At 40.0% G+C, this 24,920-nt stretch overlaps 1 protein-coding gene across 3 annotated transcripts in view; it reads right to left on the bottom strand.

The window, feature by feature from the left end:
• Positions 1–24,920, bottom strand: part of IPCEF1 (interaction protein for cytohesin exchange factors 1) — a 78,748-nt gene that overhangs the window by 31,351 nt on the left and 22,477 nt on the right. For 2 of the 3 annotated variants that reach the window (XM_083857709.1, XM_083857710.1), the window contains exons 2-4: positions 10,582–10,632; positions 5,072–5,108; positions 4,238–4,407 (exon numbers count right to left, since the gene is read on the bottom strand). In XM_083857709.1, coding sequence (XP_083713835.1) covers positions 4,238–4,407; positions 5,072–5,108; positions 10,582–10,605 — 231 coding nt within the window. In that variant the 5' untranslated portion in view covers positions 10,606–10,632. Of the gene's footprint in view, positions 1–4,237; positions 4,408–4,877; positions 4,962–5,071; positions 5,109–10,581; positions 10,633–24,920 lie in introns of those variants that run through there. The other variant, XM_083857711.1, reaches the window with a different exon arrangement.

Genomic DNA, 24,920 nt, shown 5'->3' with positions numbered 1-24,920 from the left:
CAATACGTTATCTAAATGTTGTGGCTTTAGGAGATTTAGTAAGTCATTTAAAGTGAGTGTAATGTTGCAGCAAGATTTTAAAAAATAGTGCTAGAAAATGAAATATCTTGGTTTTGTGGAACAGCTCCAATCTGCAAATCAGGGTCACCCTCATGGCTTCATCAGTGTTTCAGCACTCCCCCAGAAGACCCTATGGATGTTGGAGGAGCAGTTCAGAATTTGAGTCTTTTTTTCTCTCTGCCAAATACACCAGTGAGGTATCCTACAGAACTGTGAATAATTTGTGTAACATATTGGGCCATAGGTCCCCAAGCCTCTCAGCTCAATCAGCTGACATCAATGACTTTTTCTCATCCATGTAAGCACCTATTACAACTCAAAGGTGAAAGATTTTTCCTTTAAAATATCATAATTATACAGCTTCCAGCAAAGCTGTTGGAATGAGGAAATTTAATGCAGTGAATAAGGAAAAAAAAAAGTACAAAGACAAATAGTGACAGTAGATCACAGCCTGCAACTCTTTAATTTTATATTTATATTTCTTTTCTGCTGAATCCCCATGACAACCACTGTTAACACATTCTGCAACAGTCTATTTCAACTCGATTTGGAAAACCAGTCAAGCTACCCTAAAGATCCACCAGACAGAGGTATTTAGTCCTTTGTCCCATTGCAGCCAACACTATTCAACACAGTCCAAACAGGCACAAAGAGCCAGGAGCCTGGGATTGCATGTGACAATCTTCCCCCACCACCCCTCTTCCTATGCAGGAGTACTAATTCCCTCTGGGGTTTCAGTATGAGAATTGAAACAGCTAAAGGGTCAGGCAGGATCACAAACTGTACTGCTTAAACACTTGTCTTCAAGACAGCTGCTTACAGAGAACAGTACTAAAAAAAATAGAAATGAACACTAATGAAGAGCAGTTGTCCAAGGAGTCTGATGTTCTTGAATGCAACCAGAAAGTCTGACTGCCCAGATACCTTGTGACATTTCCTGTGTTTTCATTGCAAAACCAACCTTTCTGTGCTTCCTCCTAGCCCAAACAGCTTCCCTCCCTAGACTGGGGGTGATTCCATGCTGCAAAGAGAAGTTTACTTGCCTCATGTTTTATAGAAAGAAGAAGGGTGTGTGGGAAGAGGTTCCGGAGCTGCCTACCCAAGCCTGCTGAGACCACTGGGCCCTGACCTCAGCTAGCTCATCAAAAATTTATTCAGATTTACCTGTGTTCTCTAGCTTTCTTTCAGTGAAGGAGAATCTTGACTCTTGGAGTGTCTGATCTGCTATTGCTGACCCGTTTGTTATTTTTACTCTTTTGAGCTGTGTCATTCACAAAATATTTTATGCTAAATTGAAGGAAATATCAGCTGCAAATGTCACAAAAAGTGTCCTGTATCGTGTACCCAAACCTGCCTCTCATGAGAGACCCAGAACCAGATTGGCTTGAAGAAAAATTAAACCAGAGTGATAAAAACATTCAGAGTTTCTTTGGCATATGAAGACAAACTTGATCAAGAAGATGCTATTCAGATGAGGTTATCTACCCAAATCCAGGATAATGCACGTTCCCATACAAATTCCACCCACTCTCTATTTTCTCCATCTCCATTAGAAAAAAGGTCCAGCACCCTGTTGCTATGCTACAGTTGCCAGTGTTTGGTTTTCACACAGCCACAAACAAACCATGCTCATTTCTCACCAGAACCAAACTGGTCAAGCAGAGCTACAGGCAACCAGTGTGCCCCAGGCCCTTTGATGTCAGCCCTGCTCTTCACCACCATCTTTGGCATCAGCCTCTGGAAAAGGGCCAGGCACAGGAAGCCTCAGGCATATGAGAAGCAGGACTCCTGTTTAAACAGAACTTTAGACTGTCATCTTCTACACCCTCTTGGGACCAAGGATTAACTTTACTGAAGATAGTGAAAGTGCAGGGAATCCAAATGCCAGGCCAGAGACTTGTCAAGAAGAAAGTGAATGTGTCACTGATTTCTCCTTCATCAGTCTAGAAGTGAGAATATCTGTGTCTAATTGATCTCACACACAACTCTGAGCATGCCTTCAGTCTCAAGAATTTATGAAAGCAGGTCTTAGCAAAGAACACCTCCTTTCCTTACAAACCCCTCAGTTACTGACATTCTGCAAACACTGATTGAATCTATAGTTACAGAGAGGCTGCACTTTAAGCTGCCAAAAGAAACCTTGAGGTTTTAACATAAAATAGTGTGTGAGAGTTGGCAGAAGTTGAAAGCAAAGAGGTACTACCAGCTAGCATGCTTAAAGCACAGCTGTGATAGGTGAAAACTCAGGGCTGACACAAGACAGCAGTATTTTGAAGCCATATGAGCTCTTCAGAGGAAATGAAATAAATTGGAATGAGGCTGACATTTTTCAGCCTTGTTCATTTGGGGGCAGTCTGTAACAGTCAGGAAGTAGGAATGGACTAAAAGGATGAGTGCTGTCTAGGAGCACTGGAATCAGCATGATCATGGTTTCTCTGGGTCTCAGGAGTGGAATTTACCCAGGCCAGAACAACTGAAGGAAGTGGAGGAATTTGCACCTCTCCCCCATCACTCTTGTTTTCCCAGAGGCAAACTTTTCCTAGTCTTGCCTTTTTTGTTTCCTCCCATCTTGATCACTCCTCAGGATCATTTCTTTCTGATATTTTCTGTGTCTAAAAAGATGTCACCCAGCCAGCTCACCTTTCTTAAAACTGAAAGGCCAGAAGTACAACTGCAAACACAGATATATAAAACCTTATCATAATAATAAGGTTTTGCAAGGTAATAATGCTATTTATTAGTATTACTGCCTTGCCATGTCTTTTAAGCAGAGATATTGTAAGCAGTAGGAAAAAAGTGCCTTTTTAAAACTTTTTCCCCCAATTTTTCTATTTCTTTTCTTTCTAAAATGTATGTATTTGGCATAGTTTTGAAAGGAATCCATATCAGACTGCCACAGCAGCATAAAAAACAACAGCTGAAGATGAGCTGGGTTGTTTTCCTTTATCCCAAAAAGAAATAGTTAATATCATCTTGAAGTACCCATCAAAGTTTTTATTTGATTTAAAAAGCAAACAAAAAATTTCTCTCTCTCTCTCACACCCACAAGCAAACAAAAACCCCACAAAAAACCACTAACGCTATACCCACTACTGAAGGGAAAATGTGAAATAGTCTACGTGAGTAAAGCTTCCTTTAGGGTATTAAGATGTTTTTAATGGCCTAAACTATTTTATTGTTTTCACTAAAACAGTTAGGAAAATTTTTGATGGGGATTATTGCAATAGAAATAAACAAGTGGAAGTCATCCAGATTGCCTTTGATTTTTTTTTTTTTTAATGCTCTAGGAATTAATAAGGTTTCCTTTAATCTTTCATCCTTTGCTGTGCCTGCCACATGCTGATTTCCAGAGCAGCTACTTTGCATTTAGGGAACTTCATGTCCATCCACAATTGGACATTGAAGCTGCTGAGTTTCAACCTATGTTTTTGCTGGCATACCCTAATTCTCAGCTCTGTCACTCCACCATTTGAATGTGATGAGAGCGTTTTAGACGGTGCAGTGCCAGACAGCAAAGTGAAGGGAATAACTGTATCTGGATCTTCCTAGGATGGACAAGACACCTTCTCTGCCCAATCAAAAAAGCCCAGAGTAAAGGCAACTGCCCTCTGCCATTTGAAAAGAAAAAAAAAATAAAATTTAAAAAAAAAAAAAAAAAAAAAAAAAAAAAAAAAAAAAAATTCAAAGGGGAAAAAATTAAATTAGAAAAAAATTAGAAGAAAAAAGAAAAATATACCAAGCACACAAACAGAATAATCTCAGTGTGGAAGGGGATGAAAAGAGAAATAGTAGAGACATTTCTGAAAATTAAATTAGTAAGTGAAGAAGCATTCTTGTTTTGAATCTCGACAACAAGTGTTTGCAAATTGCCTATACCCAGGAAAACATTTCTCAAATTCAAATGCTGCCAGAGCCTTTAAGGAACAGTTCTTTACAGGGAAAAACAGCAAGTTAGCATTTCACAAGTGCCTGCTAAAGTAGAAAACACATAGTTTTCTGCATATTTCAAATTCATATAGATACTGCCCAGATCACAAGAAGTGTCAGTGCTGAGAAATAAACCCAGCTGGTTATACTCCTCCAAGGTGCACCTAAATTGTGACCCCAGGTTCCATTCTCTCAGTCCCAGCAGATGCTGTTTTTCTGGCTCCCAGAGCTGCCTGTATGCTGTACTCACCAGCTGACTGCTGTACCAATACAGCGATGACTCCTTTAGCACACACCAGAACTTTTTCCATTTGTTGCCAATGAAAGCGCCTTTTTCCTTCTTTTTGTAGAGCCATCCTTGGCAGTCAGCTTGCCCCAGCTCTTTGCACGATATCCTCCGTCGGCTCATAATAAAGAACCCTGTGCCATTAAAAATACAGTGTTGTGCTTGCTTAAAACTGCATTACCAGGGAAGATGTTGCTGCTAATTAAGGATATCATCCTTAATTAGGAATCTCAGCAAGCCATCCAAGCATATCTTAAAATATACTTAGAAGTCATTCAGTTTTATAATGGCTGTGACAGTAACACACATTCATTTGAAAGGCTTGCTGATGTTCAGAAATAAAACAGTAAGCTATAGATAATGCAGATACTAATTAATGGTAAGATAACCATACAAGAGTTTTTGTAAATTAAAAATACAGCCCTTCACTCTTTTAAGAGAAGCATGCACATATTTTCCTTCACACAGCTGCACTGAAAAGAATACATCTATTTAAGTCAGCTAGAGAAAACTATTATGCCAAGTACATGAAAACCACTAGTGTCTATGTCTGTGCAGGCAGCTGATTCCTCACTGATTTCCAGCTTTGATTCAATTAACATACCACAAGGATTCAGTCCAAAGGAACAGCCCGTTGTCATTTTTTCTCAGAATCGGTGTAAGAATCAGTGGAGTTAAAAAGCAGGTTTTTACCAGATGAGTAGCAGTACAAAATCCTCACCCTCCCAAGAATAAGAATACTAAGAAAATAACAAAAGAGGAATCCAGGAGAGAAAAGAAAAAACAATCTCTCATTACCTTGACTTTTCTTTTTTGCCTTCTGACGCAAAGGAACCTGTAAGAAATGCAGGAAGGAAAGAAAAGAGGAAATTTCAGATTGTGTTGCAACATTTGTGTAGAAAGGGGAGGGGGAAGCTAGAAAAGGACGTGGTGGTGATGCTGGTGGTATATGCAGGATGGAAACACATAACCCACTCACTGCTGAAGGGACGTTAGCAGCTGAAGCACGAAACGTGTTAATTAAAATTGATGTATATCTAGTTGAGCAAGAGCAAACACAACCCTATTACACATGTGTCTACCTACTACTGCTTCCTGTTTCACATCCACAGGCAGCTTCTACTTTGCTATGTTTGCCCGAATTGTATTCTGTGTTTTCAAGTTCAAATTTAGAAGTTAACGCTCCAGCATTTCAATGCTTCATTAGGCTATACTAAGAGGATTTACAAATATGGGGAGATTAAAATACATGCCAGATGACTGAGAGTCATTTTGCTCATTCTAAGAAATTCTGAAAAAGAAAAAAAAAAATCTTCACCTTTGCCTTTTTTATTTAATGCAGAACATGTATTTTTTTTCCCTAAGAAATAGTTTCATAATATTTCTTAAGAAAAAAAAACTCACACAAAAGACATGGAAATTTTAATCGCTGCAAAAATAACACAATTGAATTTATTTACACATTTACAGTCTACATATTCAATCCTGCATAAACATATAGAAAATGAAACTGAAAGAGAAGACCACAGAACAAAAAAAAGAGGTTATTGAAAATGGAAGCTATGGCTTTTGGAGTAAATTCTCCCCAGACAGGCTGATTGGTTGTGTGATTGTGGACGAAGTACTTGACTTCTCTTTACCTCAACCTTTCCTCCTCCAGTGTGGGAACTAACGCATTCATTTTTTCTATTTTTAGGGTGAGTTTGAAGGCTCCGGATGACAAATGCTGGGTGAAGTGATGTATGATTTAATATGCTGGCCACAACGTTGCTATGCAAAGCTAGTAGCAGCTACCTGATCCGCTGCAGAGCTACGCTGTGAACATCCCTAATGTAGCGCTCTCCCTCGCCAGACAGCTCCCCAGGAAAACAAAACCCCATTTCACACCACTCTTGAAACATTTGATGGCTCTTCTCACAGACAAATTAAAGGTTAGTAAAGCTAGACCGTCCGCAAACAATGATAGAAGAACCATTGCCACCAGTATTTACAAGAGCTACAACTTTCTGAAGCAGGGATCTCTGCAGCCTGTACCACAGAGCACAGAGCCATGTATTGAAGCCCTGTGCTTATCTGGTGTCTATTTGACTTGACCTGAGCAACACTCTTGTGGGAGGCTTTGCCAGGCATGAATAATCCCAGACTCCTGCTTATTGACTGAGTATTCTTTTTTCCTTTTTCTCTTTTTTTAAAAAATTCTACCACTGCCTCTCTCTCTCTCTCAGACTATTCTCCATGACAACACACAAAGAAAAGCAATAAGAAAACACATCAGCTCTATTAGAGACTCTGCTATTTCCCTATCCTTTATAGGCCACCCTTCATGTCTTCATTCCAAAGAAACTTACGCCCTATTTAGGACACTGGAAATAATATATAGCCTCAGGGAATCAATGGGTCACATAAACTAATTACTTTCCTTCAGAGCTATCAAAAATGATATTAAGAAAAACAAATATTAATCAGGTCTCCTGGCCCAAAAACCATGTAGTGAAGCTACATCACATCTTTGCCATGGCATTATATTGGGGTCATTTCATCTATAATTAGTATAAAGTCATACAAAAAGAAGAGAGATACTGAGACAGGATGTGGCTCCCTCGCTACACAGCTGAGGAGGAAACAATCTTTCCACTAGCCTTGTTGATGATCAAAAGCAAGATATCATGGTCTACTGCTCATCTGTCAAGACAGAGTTAATACCCATGTTATGTAAGTCTGAGGCCCAGACTGAGGCAAAAACTGATCACCTAGTAAGAGCTTGGGCTAGCTAAAAGAATTTACAAATTTATATGCATTATTCTGTGGTAATGATGGTATCCTGCTGCCAGCTGATAGTGGTGATGAACCAAACCTCTTTTCTCCCTCTATTGTGGGAGGAGTTGGGAAATTAATGGTGGAAGTGAAGGCAGTTTCTCCAGCGAGAACTGTAATTAGTTTGCCCAGATAAAATCAGTGGGAAATCTCTAACAAAATAACTGCTGAATGATTTTTTTTTTTTTCAATTAAGATACATTTCTCATTATCTTTCCAAGTATTCCTGAAAATTGAGGCAAATTTTCAACAAATTAGCACTAAACCAGGAATTCTGCAACTTCTGGTTGTGTTTTAGTGCCGTTCAGAAACTCAGCTTTATCCTATTAAAAAGTATGTGCTCTGCTCCACACAAGAGAAAGCTCTTATCCCCAGCTGCAACAATAAAATGTGGCATGATTCACAAAATTGCCTTCTCAAATTTTGTTGATCTATAAACAAATAAAAACAATCTCTTTCTCCAAAGCATAGTGTTTGGAGTCAGATAGATACTTTATGAAATAAACAAACAGTTTTCAGTAAAACTGTTTTCATCTCAAACCAATAGAAAGCCTGTATTTAAATGAATCTACCACAAAATTCATAAAATGCCTCACCAACACAGTTTGGATTCAATTTTCCATGAGAATACAACACATTAGCAAGTCTCCAGTGGCAAACCTTTTTTCAAGAAGTAAATTAAAGTTTCCTTCACTGAAAACTCTTTCATAAAAAAGTCAATAATCTTTTATGTCAGTGGACCTGGGTGAACATCGATTAAGAGATACTTTTAAGTTTCAATCTTCTAGGGGTTCTTACCAGTGCAGAACAACTGTGGAAGACAGAGTTGTTACCAATAAAACCAGGGGTATAACAGCAATTTCAGATGTGGATGTACTGTAACTAGCAGACATAGCCACTGAAACAATCTGGAACTAAACCAAATGACATGATTTTGCTTTTAACCATGGTGGATGTTTTTCTATAATTTTCAATTTCCTAATGGGAAGTGATTTATTTCATTATCACAGGTTCAACTGAAAACAAACCAAGAACAGCAGAGGTATTTCTGTTTCTTCTTACCAAGGGAAATCTAAGAGCAGTAGTTCTCGGAAAGCTCTGGGATAACTGCAAAACACACACTTTTGTGCATGACTGGTAATAGAGAGTAGATTTTAATTATTTTGGTAGGCTTTGGTTAGCTAAGGACTGAACAGAATGGGATAGTGGTCCTGCAGAACAACACAGGCTTCAAACTTGCTATCTATTACTGCTCTACTTGGCAAACACACCTTGACTGAGTTGCAAAGGAACTTGTTCAACTGTGCATTGTTCATAGCCACTCCTGTGCCAGGCAGGTTCCATGATGAGCAAAAAAATATGAGAAGTGACAACTTCAGCAAAAGCCTCTGTTAGTTTAGATGTCCTATTTTTCCACAGAATCACAGTATGATTAAGAATGAAGGGACTTCAAGAGGTCATCTAAGTCCACTCCCCACCTGCAACTGGTTTTCCAGGACTGTTTCCAGATGGCTCTTGCATTTCACCAAGCATGGAGACACCCCACTCTCTCAGGGCAATCTGTGACAGTGACCAGTCATCCTAAGTCATGCCTAAGAATCATAGAATTGTTAAGGTTGGAAAAGACCTTTAAAATCATCAAGTCCAACAATCAACTTAGCACCACCATCATGTTGGCCATTAAACCATGTCCTCTTCTTTGCATCCTCCTTTCAGGTATTTATGCACATGGGTAAGAGCCCCCCATAACCTGTTGTCCAAGCTAAACAATCCCAGTTCACTTAGTCTTTCCTCATATCTTGGATGCTACAGTCCCTTAATTATTCTTCTGGCCCTTCATTGGCCCCTTCAGTACATCATGTGTCTTATATTGAGAAGTCATTCCAGGGGTGGCCTCAGCAGCAGTGAATAAATTATTACCTCCCTCGACCTGCTGGCAACACTTTGTCTAATGTAGCCAAAGGGCACATTGTTGGCTCATGATGTCCACCAAGATTCCAGGGTCCTTCTCTGCAAAACTACTTTCCAGCTCTACAGCCCTCAGCATATACTGGTTACCCCTAGCAGCATCCTTTGTGCTCAGATGGAAAAATAACAGGGGACAGAAGTCAGAGGGCTGGACAGGCCTTGGCAGTCTCTGCACAACATCCTGGATCCTAGCCCTCCCAGGCAGCAAACACCTCTAGATGGTTGGTCAGGCCTACAGATGGGTCCTTTGTCCCTCACAGCAGGGAGTCACACACTGCAGGGTCTCACCATTTCTTCCTGGTAGACCTGCATGGTTTACATGGTTTAAATGAACCACATCCTTTGCTAGGGGATACATCTGGCTCGTCTTCAATTATGAGGGCAGTCAACCTGTTCTGAGATGAGGCAGGAGCTTCATCTTGATACAAGAAGTCATCAACATCCATGCTTCCAATTCTCAGATGTTCTGCTTACTTTGATAGCAAGCATAGACACTGCCTGCATCTCCATTGCAGGTGGGGACTGATGGTCTTCTCGCTGCTGTGTTTCAAAGACTCTCTCTCCCTTCCACTTTCTCTGATGCTGCACAGTTTGCATGCTTCCTCCTGAACCTCCACTTGCCAGGACAACTGCTCCAAGATGCCCTGCAGGGCCAAGAAACATTGCCCTTGGCCTCAGGGAGAGATTCCTGACACCCCCTGACTTAGAGGGCTGCAGCCACTCTGTGTGGAAGCCTCTGTCCTAGCAGGGACAGCTGTTTCTACACCTTCTGGGGAAACTGCCTTGTTACCACCATGTCTGTGACTGTTTCAGCTTCACAGTTTCAATGAAGGCCTCCCAATTTCAAACCTTCTTCACACCCTGGTGCACAAACTGATGGCTCTGTTGGTTGCTCTCAGGGTAGGTCCCTCCCAAACACCAGTTAAAGGACCCTTGACCCTTCCTAGTCAGAGGGAGCTGCATCACAGGCTCCAAGAGTCCTGGGTAAGGGGCAGCCTGCAAACTCCCCAGGAATAAAAATGGGGTTAAATACATATATGAGGCTATTTCAGGGGAAAGGAAAAAAATCTACATGGAAAAGCAGGGTCATTGGGCTAATACTAAAAAACAGGCTTCATGCCTCAAAGTGCTACTCACAATGCATGAGTCTGAGAAGGCACCAAAAACAGCTATGATCAACAGATATATTCTACAGAGCTGTGTTTCCTTTAAGCTTCCTAAAGGTTAGACTGTGTGGCAAAGAAAATCCTTTGCTATGCTCATGTATATTAGGTAATTGTTACCTCATCTGTTGAGGGGTAGGACTTGGAAGTGAGGGCACTCCCAGCATCAGGCATGTGCAGCAGATTTCATTTTCTCCTTACAGCAGAACTGGGGCAACCACTCTGCTAGGACTGGCCCAAATGTTTGGATACTAATGCTGTTCATGTGTGCTATTCTTGTATGCTGTTCATGGTCTTTGTGACTACAAGGATATAATCTCAACATGACCTCTTCAGATGATCAATAACTTCAATTATACTTACAAGAATATTGCCATCAGCTTCCATGAATGGTTTCAAAGCTCAATGGAAAAGCTGTGAAAAGAGAAAATTTTGTGTACTTAAGCTCTGTATTATATTTTCATGTAAGTCTTGGCAGTAGAGTAAAAAAGTGCTTTAAAACATTTTGTCCTTCTAACTCTACCCTCCAACTTCTTCCAACCCCTAAAAATTTTTTTCAAAGACAATCCTATGTTATGTGAACTGATTTTACTGATTTAGAAATCAACAAGCAGTAAGTAACATTAACTCAAAACTATGCAGGGTTATTTTTAAGAAATTAACAGAACAAAGTTCATGGGTGTGACCAGAGGGTAGCTTTTTGCTTGGTTGTGATGGATTTTGGAGCTGGGTGGGATTGGAGGTTTGAGGGGTTTTAAGAGGAAATGCAAGAGACAGAACAAATAGATAAAATTGGGAGTGGATTTTTGTGTTCATTTTTGTCCTCAGTCTGAAAGAAATCTATAGGATTTGGATTCCTAGTTTGGTTAAGTAATTCCCACCATTTTCAGGGAATAAAAATTAAGTAACCTTCTGGTTGTCCTGAATGGGACAAAACCTCATACTGCACTACTCATTTTATCATGTATTGAAATTTTCCTTTCTGGAGACCAAAATCCGTGCAGTCCAACAGCAGACACTGGATTCTATTTTCCAAAGACACACCAGGTTAGTAGGTGTCCATTTTGGTGGCAGATGAAGTGATTTCATTTGGTTAACACAAGCACCTGTCAGCTCCCTGGGTGATTTTCCTCTGGTTGGTAGAATGGGCAGATGATAAATTGGTGCAGTGTACCAACGTTTTTGGTGCCAGCAAAGTTCCTACAAAACTCACCCCTCTTCATGTGAAAGAGTCATGGAGGAAAATGGGAGAGGATACAAAACTCTGCTGAAGCAAGCAAGAAAGGATTTCCAGAAATAGAGCCACACTTCAGAAGAGTTTCTAACAAGAAGATTTTCCTGTTACCAGAACTAGTTATTTAAGATATGTGCCACTACTCATACATAATATTTAGTTTGAAAATAAAATCTTAAAGAAGAAAATAAAAACCCACCTACTCACTTCCAGCAATTTCAAACCAAAAATAGAAAGGCAAACAAATACATATTTTTCTGGCTCCCAGCCATTTCTGTTCAAAAGTAGAAAGAAGCACTTTCTATAAGTAGCACAAGTTGAAGTAATATCATGATGTGGAGAGATGTTGTGGCCAATAATTTCAAGGATGTTTAGAAATCATAGCTAGTACAAACAAGCAGAGGAAACACCTTGAGTTATACAAGTAAATTAACACTGAGCCTCAAATACAGAGCAAGAAAGAAGGGGAATAACAGACCATATCACAGTAAGTATTGTGACGTGGCCTTTTTCCTGTCATTTCTTAATTTCATGTGTGCCTTGGGTTTGGGGAGGAACTGCACAGCTTTGAATCAGACACAGTACCAGGAGCAAGAGGAGAAGCATTAGTTAACTGGCAAGGTGATATTTCCTCCTGTGTGCTTTGTGCCAAAGGAGCTGGAATGGATTTCAGCTAACCTTTCTCAGTGACTTTAACTCAAACATTCGTTTGGTTTCCAGAAACTGGATAAGCAGTTTTGAGCCAGCACATAATGTTCAAAAGCAGCATAGACTTCTGTCCCATTCTAGTTAAAAAATAAAATTTATTGGTCCCTGTGTAATGAAAGATACTTTAAAAATCACACAGTCACTGCAGAAATAACTCTTAGATGCTTAACCTGAGTTAGTTTCTCCTAAGAAAGCCCAATCTGAGTGAGATTAGTTACTATGTGAAAAGGCATTAGGATTTTTATACTAATTCAAGTGTACTCAACTGTTTCAAAACTAACATTTCAGAAGGGCACAACCTGCTTATCTATGCACTAGAGCGAAACAAGTGATTCTTTTCAATTTTGTGCAGGTGCACTGTGGGAAAACTATCTCTCCTTTCTAAACAGTCAGGGGAATTAGGAGAAGGAGCTGGATAAATATAGGAAATCAATATGCACTGGATGGCCCAGCATGACTCTGCAAGGGAATGTCTCTGAGAACCAGGAACCAGAGCCCCCTGCCCCTTGATAAGCCCCTCACACAGGCTGCAGTTGGGATCTCATGATGGAAATTACCCTCACATTTCCCTCTGTGTGGTGGCAGCGGTCACACCGTGGCAGCCCAGGGGTGTGCTCAGCTTGGGCAACAGAAGGGCTTCCCAGCCCACAAAAGCTACACCTGAGCTCAGGAGCTCTGCAAGCCAGTGAGAGGTTAGTAAGAGACACCCCTTCAGTTCATATCATCAGGAAGGTGTCCTGACTCTGAGCTGGAATAGCTGCAGCAGAAGACTTGGCCCATTTCACAGCACTTGCAGTGCTATGTTACAGCCGGAAGACCTGTGTGTATCCTTGTCCTAACTTAGGTGGACATTGAATTTGAAGAGGGATGTCACCCCGAAAGATGGGTGTGGGATTCTAGCCCTCTTCCTAAAACTCTCCACTTGCAACAAGATAATTTCTAAGAACAGAAGGAGAGGAAAACCCTCCAGCCTACAGATTAAGGTACCCACATGGAAAATGTGCAACAGGACTGCAGTCTGCTGTAACGGATGCTCAATTTGCTAAAATGGAAATGTGGAATAAACCAAACACAGTAAACCCTCTCCCACTTCAGATGGCTTCAGAAACATTAAAACAAACTTGAATCTCTAATTTTCTAGGGGCTAAACTGCACCGGATGTACTCAATACAGGCAAAGGGGAAGGATTTACATTATCGTATGGTAAACCAAATCTATATTTCTTTGGCTTTTCTAGGAGTTGTCTGAACTACCTGATTTCATTTCAGTCTGAATTGAATACAATGTCAAATGTGGTCTCAGTTAAAAGATTTCTAGATCAAATTCTTAAGGGCTTTTTTTTATTTTGATTTAACAACCGGACTATAAGTATCCATGTGCATAGTTTTATTAGTCTCATTTCACCCTCGCTTTTTCAAGAAGAGTAATAAACAAGCAGGTATGTGAGCAAGAAGCTGATGCAATAAATGTGGAAATGTGACAGGTGATTTATCAGAAATATCTTGCAATAATAGAACTAGTCTATTTGACTCATCATCTCCTAAAATATGTAGAAATATCTCTATAAAGATCAAATGTAATTTGAAAGAGTGGGGGAAAAAAAGGAAAAAAGAAAAGAGAACACTGAGGTTCCAATGACTCTAATTGCAAAAATCAATCTTAATTCATTAGTAATATTCCTCTTGGGAAAATCAAAATCCACGAGGCCTTATGCTGTCTCTTGCCAATTACAAGCTACAGTGACTCTGTCAATCTGCAATGATCATGGCATAAGCCTGCCAGACATGCCTTCCAGGCATCTCTCAGATGACATCCAGAGTGGACATATGCCTTCCTGCTTCTGAGGAAAGTATTTGATGTATGCAACATGACTCAGACTATTTGTGTCGCAGAAGCACCCAAAATGTGCATAGCTAAGCTCCTGTTCAGGTGGCATTGACACAGACTATTCCAAAAGAAAATTTCTGTTTAACCAAGCACCAAGCCAGGGCTGTAGACAACCTGGAAAATAAGCTCTGAGCCTTCTGTTTACATTTCTCACGCTGGTCACCAACTTTAACCCCTGTGCTTGTTTTCTGTTCATTTGTCTGCCTGCAACAATCTGCACTTCAATGGGCAATGAATTGACAGGCAATATGAAACTAGTGAGAGTGCTACAAAAGTTTCCCCCCAAAAATCAATGATTACTTAATCACATATTTCACCAGACATTAGGAATAGCATTGCCCCAATTTACAGCAGTGCTTGAAGCACTGTCCTGTGGCAAGGAGACAGCCTTACATAATAGTCCTAAATTATCACATTACCTCTAACTGGGGTTCTTGCAACCATGCAGGGGAAAAATGATCACAGTGATCATGCAAGCTCTTAATTGTCCTTAGGCATACTAAAGATCAATTTAATCTGACAGAACCTTACCACTAACCACTAATTAGTCAGCTCAAGTCAGGTACTTAACTGGTTAATCAGCTATCTTAATTGACTGTCTAACTTGTACACGGAGTTTCTTGGCCCGCAGATTTTCTCTCACACAAGGCTCGCCAGAGAAGATGGATATTAAGGTGGTACTTTGCCTTGGGGCAATGACAAATACACAGTATGGTAATTTTCACAAAAGTTCGTGGAGTGGACCCATCCCATCCTGGATAAGGTTGCCCCACCCACCTCTGGTCCCCATGACTTCATGTTTCCAATTGCAGATAAAACTACAGATTCACCACTGGCATCAGAAAGAGCAGATCTGTGAAATATAGTCATAAGACATGATTTTCAGAGTATACCTTCAGCTTTGGCTACAATAACTTAAAACTTTTGAATAAGTGTTACACTTTGAAAAGACCAAAGGGCTCTTTTCACAGGCTTAGCCGCAAGAAACTGCATTTTTCGTGTCTAATACATTTAATTTTTTAACACCACTGGTTATAACATTGTTTTCAAATGCATTTGGAGTTACTCAATCCCCTCATGTGAAAGCAATTCAAAAAGATGACTTCTGACTCTGTTTGGGAGAAGGCCAGGAAAAACTGGAACAAAGTTCACTGCTCCTGTGTTGGAGACAGAAAGGGTCTGGAGACATCGCCTTGCTTGGATCATGGCCAGGTCCTGTCAGCCCAGCTGAGAAGCCCAAGGGCAGCAGGTTATATGTGCTGACAGCTCTGAGCAAGCAGTTGCAGGAGTCAGTGCTCTCTGCCTTCAGGAGGAGAGGGGCTGGAAAGAAAGAGGAGGTTCAACAAAAGGAAGACATGCTCCAGCTGCCTCCATGGCCTCACAGACTAAAATGAGAACACAAAATGGCATTCTTAATGAAGTGCATCTGCCCCAAATTCCTTGTAGTGTTGAATTGACTCCTAGTGCTGCTATGCTTGAAGGCCAAGGAAGAGTTTACAGGAACATTGAATGCAATGCTTCAATTCCTACTGCCTCCTAGGTGGCTTTTTGTTTTTTGCTGTGGCAGGCAATGAAAGTGGGCAAAGTTAAGCTGCTGCAAAAATGGATGAAGAATTAGTGCATTGAAAGGATAAGGAAACACTCCAGGGATAAAGATGCACTTCCCTCATGTTCTGCTCTCTTCCAAAGATGCACAGGTTTTTGCTAGTCCAGAAGATGAATACAGAAGGGAGGAAGGGAAAAAAAAAGTAAAAAACCTATAGACCCTCCTGAGACAACAATCTAAGGGGTTTCACTCGTGAAAACATACAGATGAGGAGAGAGGGATCATCACTCCCTCCTCTACTTTTTCAGGTCAGTTGTTCAGCAAAGACAGTTTTGACGGAACACTGCAAGGTCCAGTATATAAAGAGAGAACAAAGGCATGATTCACCCTAGCACAGAGGTACAGAACTGCTGCTTTACTTGCAAATTTGGTTTATTGCAGTGACAAGAACCTGAGACATCCTCACTGGAATGCAGTTCTGAATAACCTTTGCTGTCATGGCATTGCAGGACTTTTATGCATCCAATGGAAGATAGAAATTGCAGGAACATGTTTTCAACTCCTGCATTTGAGAACAAGAAGCCAGAAAAAATTGTTACTGTTTGGTCTCTCTGAAGTTTAGATGCAAGTCTTCTTTCTCCTGCTAAGGAGGCATTTGTTGTATCAACAGCACTATACAAAAGGCCAGCATTCACACTTCCAGGGAAATCTCAAGGGAACAGATTTTTAAAAATAAACAAAATCATTACATTGATGATTATAAGGATGAAAATAGGTAAGAAATATCTGAGGGACTTGCTGCTTCTTCCATCAAAGAATTCCACTCCACATTCATAAAGTTCTTAAGAAACTGAAATCTCAAGAGTCTTGCCTAGTTCTTCATTAAAAGATCAGGAGCAATGAAGAGTTTATCTTCCTCCCACACGTCAGAGCACAGCAAATACATGTGCTGCACTCAAACATCACCTTTGCAATAGGGCAATCCCAGTGAGGAGAGGCATTGCAAGGATAAACTGCCCTGGCAAGTTTTGCCAGAGGAGGGTGGAACTGCTTCTGCTCACAGTGTCATCTGCTGAGCCATGCAGATTTGCAAGTGGCCTCCTTTTTCCAGTGGCTGAAAGGCATTTCCCCAGGAACAAGGGAATGGAGAAAACTGGGCGGCTGACATCACAGCTTCTCCAGAGAAATTTAGCCAGAACTCGTTCCTCCATTCAACATCCATGTGCTAATGTATAGCATAGAATTTCTCTGAGGTCTAGGACAGGCAGGCCTGTGAATTGGGCAGGCAACTGGGAGCCAAAGGCTGTTCTCAGTATGTCTGAGTTAGACCAGATATGGACTGCTGAGAGGCAGAAAAAATCATCTCTAGGATGAAAGCTCAAAGATTATGATGAGAAGGTACTCTTAGAAACATTTTGTCCTGAAATCAAGTTTAATTGTCAAGTAGCTTGCCTGCTTCTAGACTGTTTCAGCAGTAGATTTGTGTTTCTTTTAAACATATTAATTCTTGTCTTCAGTTGCTAACAGCCACATAAACTTTGACTTACATTTGCAAAAAAGATAAGAGAAAAAAGCCTCTTCAGCACACAAAAAAGCACAGTAAGTAACATCTGCTAGAGTACAGACCCTCACCACTGTGTAAAGGGGGTCTTGTCTAAGGTGGGTAGCATAACAAGCTGGTTAGCCCTGAGAGTTTCAATAAAACTTAAAAAAACCCTATGATTGGTTGCAAATGGTGGCTGCATGCAAATGATTGCTGCAGTACTTTTCTTCAGCCTTCAGCACTCGTAGGCATTCAGGATTTACTAATTCTTGTTTCTTAAACACCATAGCCTGTGCCAGAACATCTGCACAAAGAAATAAATCATTAGAGATAACTATTTTCTGCTCCTGCAAATGCAGATCTGACTACATCAGACACTTGCTTCTTGAATCTTACAGAAATGAACACTTTTCTGTACTCCCTTTCTGTAGTGCTGCCCTCACTGTAGTAAAATCTGAAATGAATGCAGTGAGCCTTTTTCTAAAGGAGAAACTCATATGTTAAAATTACTTACATAGAACTAAAAGCTAAACTTTTCTTTCACAGGAAAAATTTCAAGGTTTTCTCAGATGATCTGAATTTTTTTTTTTTATGTCTTAAACTCTATTTCACCAAACCTTTGTACTTATATTCCACCATCCCACAGTTCTCACAACAGTCTACACAAAGTTAATCTCTATGTCTTATTTTTCTTCTAAGGAGAGACTTCCCCTCTTCTCTGTTTTCCTTCTTAAATGTTCCCAGCTCTTTATGTCCTTTTATATTTAAAAGAGTGTCTTTCAATATAGAGCACCTCCATTTTTTCATAATTCTTATACAAATATTTGGAAGCTTTATAGAGGAAAAGCAAATAGTCAAAATAAATTCTTGACTTTTCGGTTATAAAAAATAATAATCAAGAAAATATAAAATTAGTATGATCACCTATTTGTATATCTTACAAATATCTTATATTTTTATAGCAGCCCCAATAGTTACTCCTATTTCTATAATCCTCTTTAAATAAATTGTTTTAACTTGTTACTTCAGTTTTTTCTCTCATTGGCAAGAGAACCCCATGGCAGTAAAAGTAATAAATGAGTGGTAACTGCTTGAAGAAAAGGAACTCCACTTTTCCCATTGCAGCAGAGCTCTAATTTATACCAATATAATATAATGTCCAAAGTTAACCATGTTCTGATTGAAAATATTTATTTTTCAAATTATATTACAGTCCTTAAATTTCAGTTTTATAACTTATATACAATTAAGTAATAATATAAAATTAATCCAAATTCATAAGAAGGTTAGCACAAGAAACCTACTTCTCATAAATTGGACAGACTTTTTGACCATCAATCTGTGATTTATTGAGATCAATGAGGATGAAAAAAATGCAAGCTATTCCAAACCACTTCAGAGGACTCACTTTCACAGTATGCTTGTGTTGTTTTTTTATTAAATGTCTGCCACTCCAGAATTTAAGCCCCAGCTCCTAGCAGGAAAAGAAGACCTGACTACAGGGATAGGATGTAAGAATGCCAAAAATGTTGAATTCAAGGTAGCCAAGGCTAAAATTCCACAGAGTGAGGTCAGAAGGCTGAACAGCTGTTCAAACTGGATGTCAATCAAGTTTTCAGCATATTTCATAATGTCTTGCATGTGCAACCAATATGTTCCTACTTTGTCATGTCCTTAAAAGTGAAAGAATAGGAAAGCTACGGAGTCCAACTGAGCACCTACTGTCCTTGCACATCCACAGGCAGCAGTATGGAACACAAATATAATATCATCTGACATAGTATAAAGTTAAATGTGGCCCAAAAATAGGAGCAACATATCTCCACACGCTGAGCAGCTGCCTCTGAAGCTGTACCAAGGTTCCATCAAGAGATAAACAGGACAGAACACACCTGAAAGCCTTTCTGATCAGAAATCACTAAAGTGGAGGAACTGGAAAAAGCCCTATGGACTGAGCAGTTAACCAGTACAAGACCAAGTCCTTTCTCTGGATTTAGGAACCCAAGACCAGAGTGAAATTACTCTGATTCACTGTGTTTCTAGGATTTTATCTTCACAATGCATCTTTGCATCTCATTTGCACTTCATTTCAAAATGAAGTGTATGCCAGGCACAGACAGCACATCTAGAACACAGAAAACTGCTGGAGGGTCTTGCTTATCCCTGCAATGATGTGTACATGGCAATTTAGAACATAGATTCAATTTTCATCTCAGCATTGCTTTAAGTGTGCTGCTAGCACTTGGGCAAAACCCACAAGACCCCAGGCAGAGACACAATACAAAAATCACAACTGAAAAAAATTCCAGTGCACTGAATTCCTAGTAAATAAATAAATAAATAAATTAATTAATTAATAACGATATTTTCTAGTTCTCCATTTCAGTTCTCTTCCCTCCCAAAATTCCCTATTTTGCTCTTATCTGTAGAGATGTTAAACAACCAATTTGGGAAATGCTCCATCTTACTAAATAAAAACAGCTTCACCCTGTTGCTTTCTGAGAAAGCATGACAATTTGACATCATCTCCTTTCTCTTTGCCCTTTGTAAGATCCACACAAATAATTTAAAAACTCTGTTAGGAAGCTGCAGAAAGTTGAGACAATGAGCAAATTACTGTGTATTAGCTGAGACACATTAGCTATGAAAGAGCTTTAAGGCAAACTGAATTACCTAGAGGTTGTTTTTGCTTTAGATTAAGAGAAAATAAGCACAATTAATATGACTCAGCTGGTACAGTATTTTGATGGTACTTGTACCCAGAAGCTGCTCCTTAAAGAGCCTGGTAGCCTTGGATGCACCACAGAGTAAGAGCTTGAGCTCTCTTGAGACCTTGCAAGAAGGAACAAGGATAGCAAAACAGCTACACAATGTAACAAAGCAGGAAAATATGTAAAGTGATTCATAGCATCACCACACAAAGTATTTTCAAAGAAACTTCTCTGAAGTATTAGCGACAGGGATTGCAGTATGCTGGCTTCCATTACAACGGACCACGTGTACTGTAGGAACAGGGAAGAAAAGACAACTGCTCTTGGCAGGTTCAAGACAAGATACAGCAGGAGGATGTAGGCAGGAATCAGACAGACTCCAAGATAACAGTGGGACAACAACCACCAGGATCATATTTTGGGTGTCAGAAAGTCTGAGGACAGGCATTGTCGAAGGTTTGTGTTAGCACCAGAGCAAGGGCTTTGAAAAATAATGAGATAGTATATATTCAAATGCTTGTAAAACTAAGAGAGAGATCTCAGGGAGTGAAGGATCCCAGGGAGTTCAAAATAAGAGTTCAGACTCAGTATGTTTAATGCTGCTCAGAAGTATAAATAAATAAGATAGTAGATTTGTCAATGAACCAGAGTAGGAAAACTATCCATAAACTCACTAGTTTCTGCACTGATATGAGGTGATGAAATTACTTTTGTCAAGGCCAGATAATAGGAGATTTCAGTAAAAGTGACATTAGATAATAACACTTGGATAACAGCATATTTCTGTCTATGGAGGATGAAGGCATTTGAAAGTTTATGGTTGAAATTTAACCAATAGCTTGGAAACTAGGACAGAGAACTAAAGAAAGTGCTTAGACTATGATAGCATTATCAGTATGATATCATTGTCAGTAGTGAAGAAGTATGACAGGAACGGTAGAAGTTGATCATGCTGGATGGATTCAACTAGAGGCTGAGCCATGACACACCACAGAAACAGGCCAAACTCTACATTTAGTCAGAAAACAAAACAAAACAAAACAAAACAAAAATAAATAAAATAAATAAAATAAATAAATAAATAGAAACAACAACAAAGACAATTCTGTGTTTAGGATTAGCTCTGTCCTTCACAGGAGAATGTTTATGAATAAAATTTAGCAAAATGTGCAGAGGAATGGATCAGAGTACAGTACCATTTATTAGATCATAAATAGCATGTTGAGGTATATCAGGACCTTCTGAAAGACATTTTACCCATGTTTTCAGAAAACAGATGGAGAACCCTTGGCAGATAGAATCACAGATGGAAGGTTTTAAGAAGCGATTTTCAGATAAGACTGAAGGTAAATGCCAGGATAAAATGAAGGCAGAATGGACAGGATTTTGTTCATTGATTGTAATCAATAGAAGAAATAAGAACATGCTAGCTGAGAAAGAGAGAAAGACTAGAGGACGTTTTGGAGAAAAGCAAGGTAGAGAAGTCAAAGGAAGATGAGCTCTGCCCTGATGAGGAAGCCATATCTGCAGAAGAAGAAGTTAAAAAAGTAGTAGGTGAGTCAAGGCCATGTCATTATGTTGATTTTTCTTCTTCCCCCCCTAGAAGCAACCCACAAAAGCTGTTTGGAGACAAAGGACACAAGAAAATGGGGACAATTGAAAGCATAAGCACAGAGAAAGCATGACTCAGCTAAGCCAGATGCAGGGGATAGAGTTGGAGGAAGACAGACACAGCCTATTCACAAGATTTATGCCAGAGATGCCCCATAGCCAAAGCAAGAGAAACAGACACTGGAGGACAGCCAGACTGTAACTTGATGATAGGAAAGAGAAGTGAGCAATTAAAGAGTAGAGGAGGCTGCAAAACGGAAATATTTTTAGAAACACATGTCGCTAAGGCATAAACGCAGTACACACACTTTGATGAGCTGTGTCTTTAACTGCTTTCCAGAGAAATTCTTAAGAGAAAAAAATGTGGCTCTCCTTCAGGCAAGAAGGACCTGAGATGCAGAAAGGGGTAATAGGTATAATTTCACACGCAACATTACTTCTGTGTCCATCTCCCTGTCTAGTGATTGTGCAATACCCAGCATGATTTTATCAGCATTAAGTGACACATCAGGAAGGACACCTTCTCCAGACATGAAACCAGTATTAGCTACAGTGGCCTGTAAACAGCATTCCTGAGTTAACAGGGGGCTGAGTGCACAAAACAGTGAAACTATTCAGCATGTCATTCAGTGACAGCCCTTGCCTTCGTTACTGCTCCTACCACAGGATCCAACAGCAACTGAGAATCTCCTAGGATGTCCCCATGACAAGCTGGTGAGCAGTAGGCTGCAAATCCATGCTATTTAATCAAGCGAGTGCACAATACTGTTGTCTGTACAGTGCCCTGCAGCTGTGTCTTTATCCACAGCAGACCTTGTCCCACTAACCTACAACCAAGTCAGTATTACTTTAGCAAAATCATGGGGAATGTGTAAGGGATGGATTTCTGGGGCAAGGGGAAACATCTAGAATCAACAAGGACAAAACAGAGCATCTTAAAAAATGAGGAAGCCCTTCTGCCTGTATTGGCTTGGTGCCTTCCCCAATCATCTTGCAGGGACTGCACAGGGCTGATGGAGAGCCTGCCATGCTGAGCAGGCAGCTGCTGCATCTACAAGGAAATACACTCAAAGAAGTGAGAAGCAAATGTTGGTTCTGGCAACTAGACAGCCCTGCAAGAAATCAGGTTTCCCAGTATGCATGGAGACAAGAAGCAAACAGCTATAACCCAAAGTTCACGTGAGCATCAGCAGCCTGCCATTAATAGCTTTTCCATTTATAAAGTAAAAGAGCCTTTCATCACCCTGTGATGGAAAAGGGGCAGCAGTGAAGCAGCATACTGAGCAAAGTGAAGGTGATGCAGCATTTGAAAGCAGACAGCTTCAGCATGCCTGACCTGAGACACACAGCCTCCACATGCCACAGGACTCACACCTGGTCACATTGTGCGCAGCTCTGCCCACCAGTCAATACCAAGAGAGGGGCGCTGTGGGAATCCCCTTTCCACAGAGGTAATTTTTGCATCTAGAAAGTTTCACCATAGAGGAAGGCACAGAAAGTCCATTCCATAAGAAGTCAGAAAACAATTTCTCTCTCTTTTTTGAATTGTCGCAAACCATTGAATACTGGCCTAACTGGCAGATGGGAAAATCCTGCCAAACTGAACTGCAGTTCCTGCACGGGGATAATAAACCTTCCAAGAAACCTAATTAATACTACTGAGCCCTACACCTCAAAAAGAACTTGTTGAAAGAAAGTAGGAAAGTGAATAATTAAACTAGATGCTAATCTCCACTTTCTCCAGAGGCACATTTTGTTGAGGAAGACTCGAATCCAGAGATAAAGAGAGAGCACAGAGGAGAGGAGATTCTAATTCCAACTGTCCTTTTGTATGGGTAAGCCCATTAACACAGTACTTTAGCCTTCTCTTTACTTATTCAATTTAATGTGTATGAGAGAAACGTTAAAATTAATGGACTCTAAAATTCTTTTCACATTGAAAACAGAAATTATTCTGTTCACTGCTGTCACCACAGCACAATAAAATCTACTCCCATATTGCACCCTAAATTCTCTTCACACAACACTATTTGCACATTTTTCTCTAGCAACCCAAAATCAACAAGGGAATTGCTTTAATTTCTATATTACACCTTTGTCTTCACAAATATCAGATTTACATGAAGGTCATTAATAAATTTTCACCACGTCCCTTGATGGATCTTAAAACATAACTGAATTAAACTTATCTTGAAGAGAATAATTCATATACGTGTTATCCCTTGTCCTCACTCAAAAAAATTTTTTTTAATTATTTCATAATTTTTTAGTGATCCATTTGCATTTTTAACCAAAGTAGAGAGGGGGAAGGGAGAACATGAGATCTTTTACACAGGCCTTTAAAAACAGGCAGCTACTTGCCCCTGTGAACTTCCTTTATCATACCAATGAACATTGTTTCTTATCAACTAAAACTACACTGACTTTTAAAAAGAAAAATAAAATAGATGTGACTAGACAGAAATAACTCACATTTGTCACTTAAGCAAAAAGAAATAAGCCACAACCTTACCAGGAAGGAATTCTGACCAACAGCCACATTTGTCCTGTCAGCTCCATACACCTTGCAAAACAGAGAGGAAACTCTTACAGGAATCAGTTGCAATGCTGAAATTGCCCAAGAGGAAACTCACGTCACTTTTATAAGCCATGACTACACAAACCACGAGTGAGGCATAAAATCCTTGCCTGCCAGAAGTGTTGATGCTAGAACCCAGACGTGTGGAAATGGGGTAGGAGAGGCGAATAAAATATTAGAATAGCTAATTTTTAATAATTTTTGTTTGTTTCCCAAATGGAAATTAGTTTAAAAAGTGTATTCTCATACATTCGTGATCAGAGGCTTGTGGGAGACAGGAGGAAGTATACAACAGTCCCTGTGACAAATGGCACTCCCCAAGCCTCAGCACAGCCTCTCTTGCTAACACATTCCTCAGAGCACTTCTCCAGTCCCAGTCTCCTGGGGGCCCCAGCGTTCATTCCTGAAGCCTCAGGTGTGGTAGAGCCTGAACCCAGCCACATCAAGGCCAGGGAGCCCTTGGGACAAGAGGAAAGATGGGACGTGGAGTGCTGTTGGTTTGGTTTTTCTGGGTCATCTGCAAGGTGTGTCCCAGGAAACCCCATCCAAGCAGGGATGACAGCAAGATCTGCAGACAAGCACAAGGATCTAGTAGTTTCAAATCAACCATCTTTAGTCACCACATTTCCTTTTCAACTAACTGATAAAGTGGTAAGACAAAATTAATAACCCTGTTAAAAATATGAGACAGATGCTTCTGTAAGTTACATATTCACTAGGCTTGTGGAAAAAAAGGAAATGAAAATTCAGGACCTTCTATTTTTGAGTACTTTTCTGGCTTATATATTCAACACTTTTAGTTAGCTAAAAGTATGTGGACTTCAAGAATGAATAAACATCTAGCAGAAATATTCAAGTAACTTTTCATTGCTCTATCTACACAG

The sequence above is a fragment of the Zosterops lateralis genome (assembly GCF_965231275.1).
Source record: "Zosterops lateralis genome assembly, chromosome: 3".
NCBI classification, from domain to species: Eukaryota; Metazoa; Chordata; class Aves; order Passeriformes; family Zosteropidae; genus Zosterops; species Zosterops lateralis.
The sequence above is the reverse complement of the archived record's forward strand: the minus strand, read 5'-3'. Positions and strand labels throughout refer to the sequence as shown.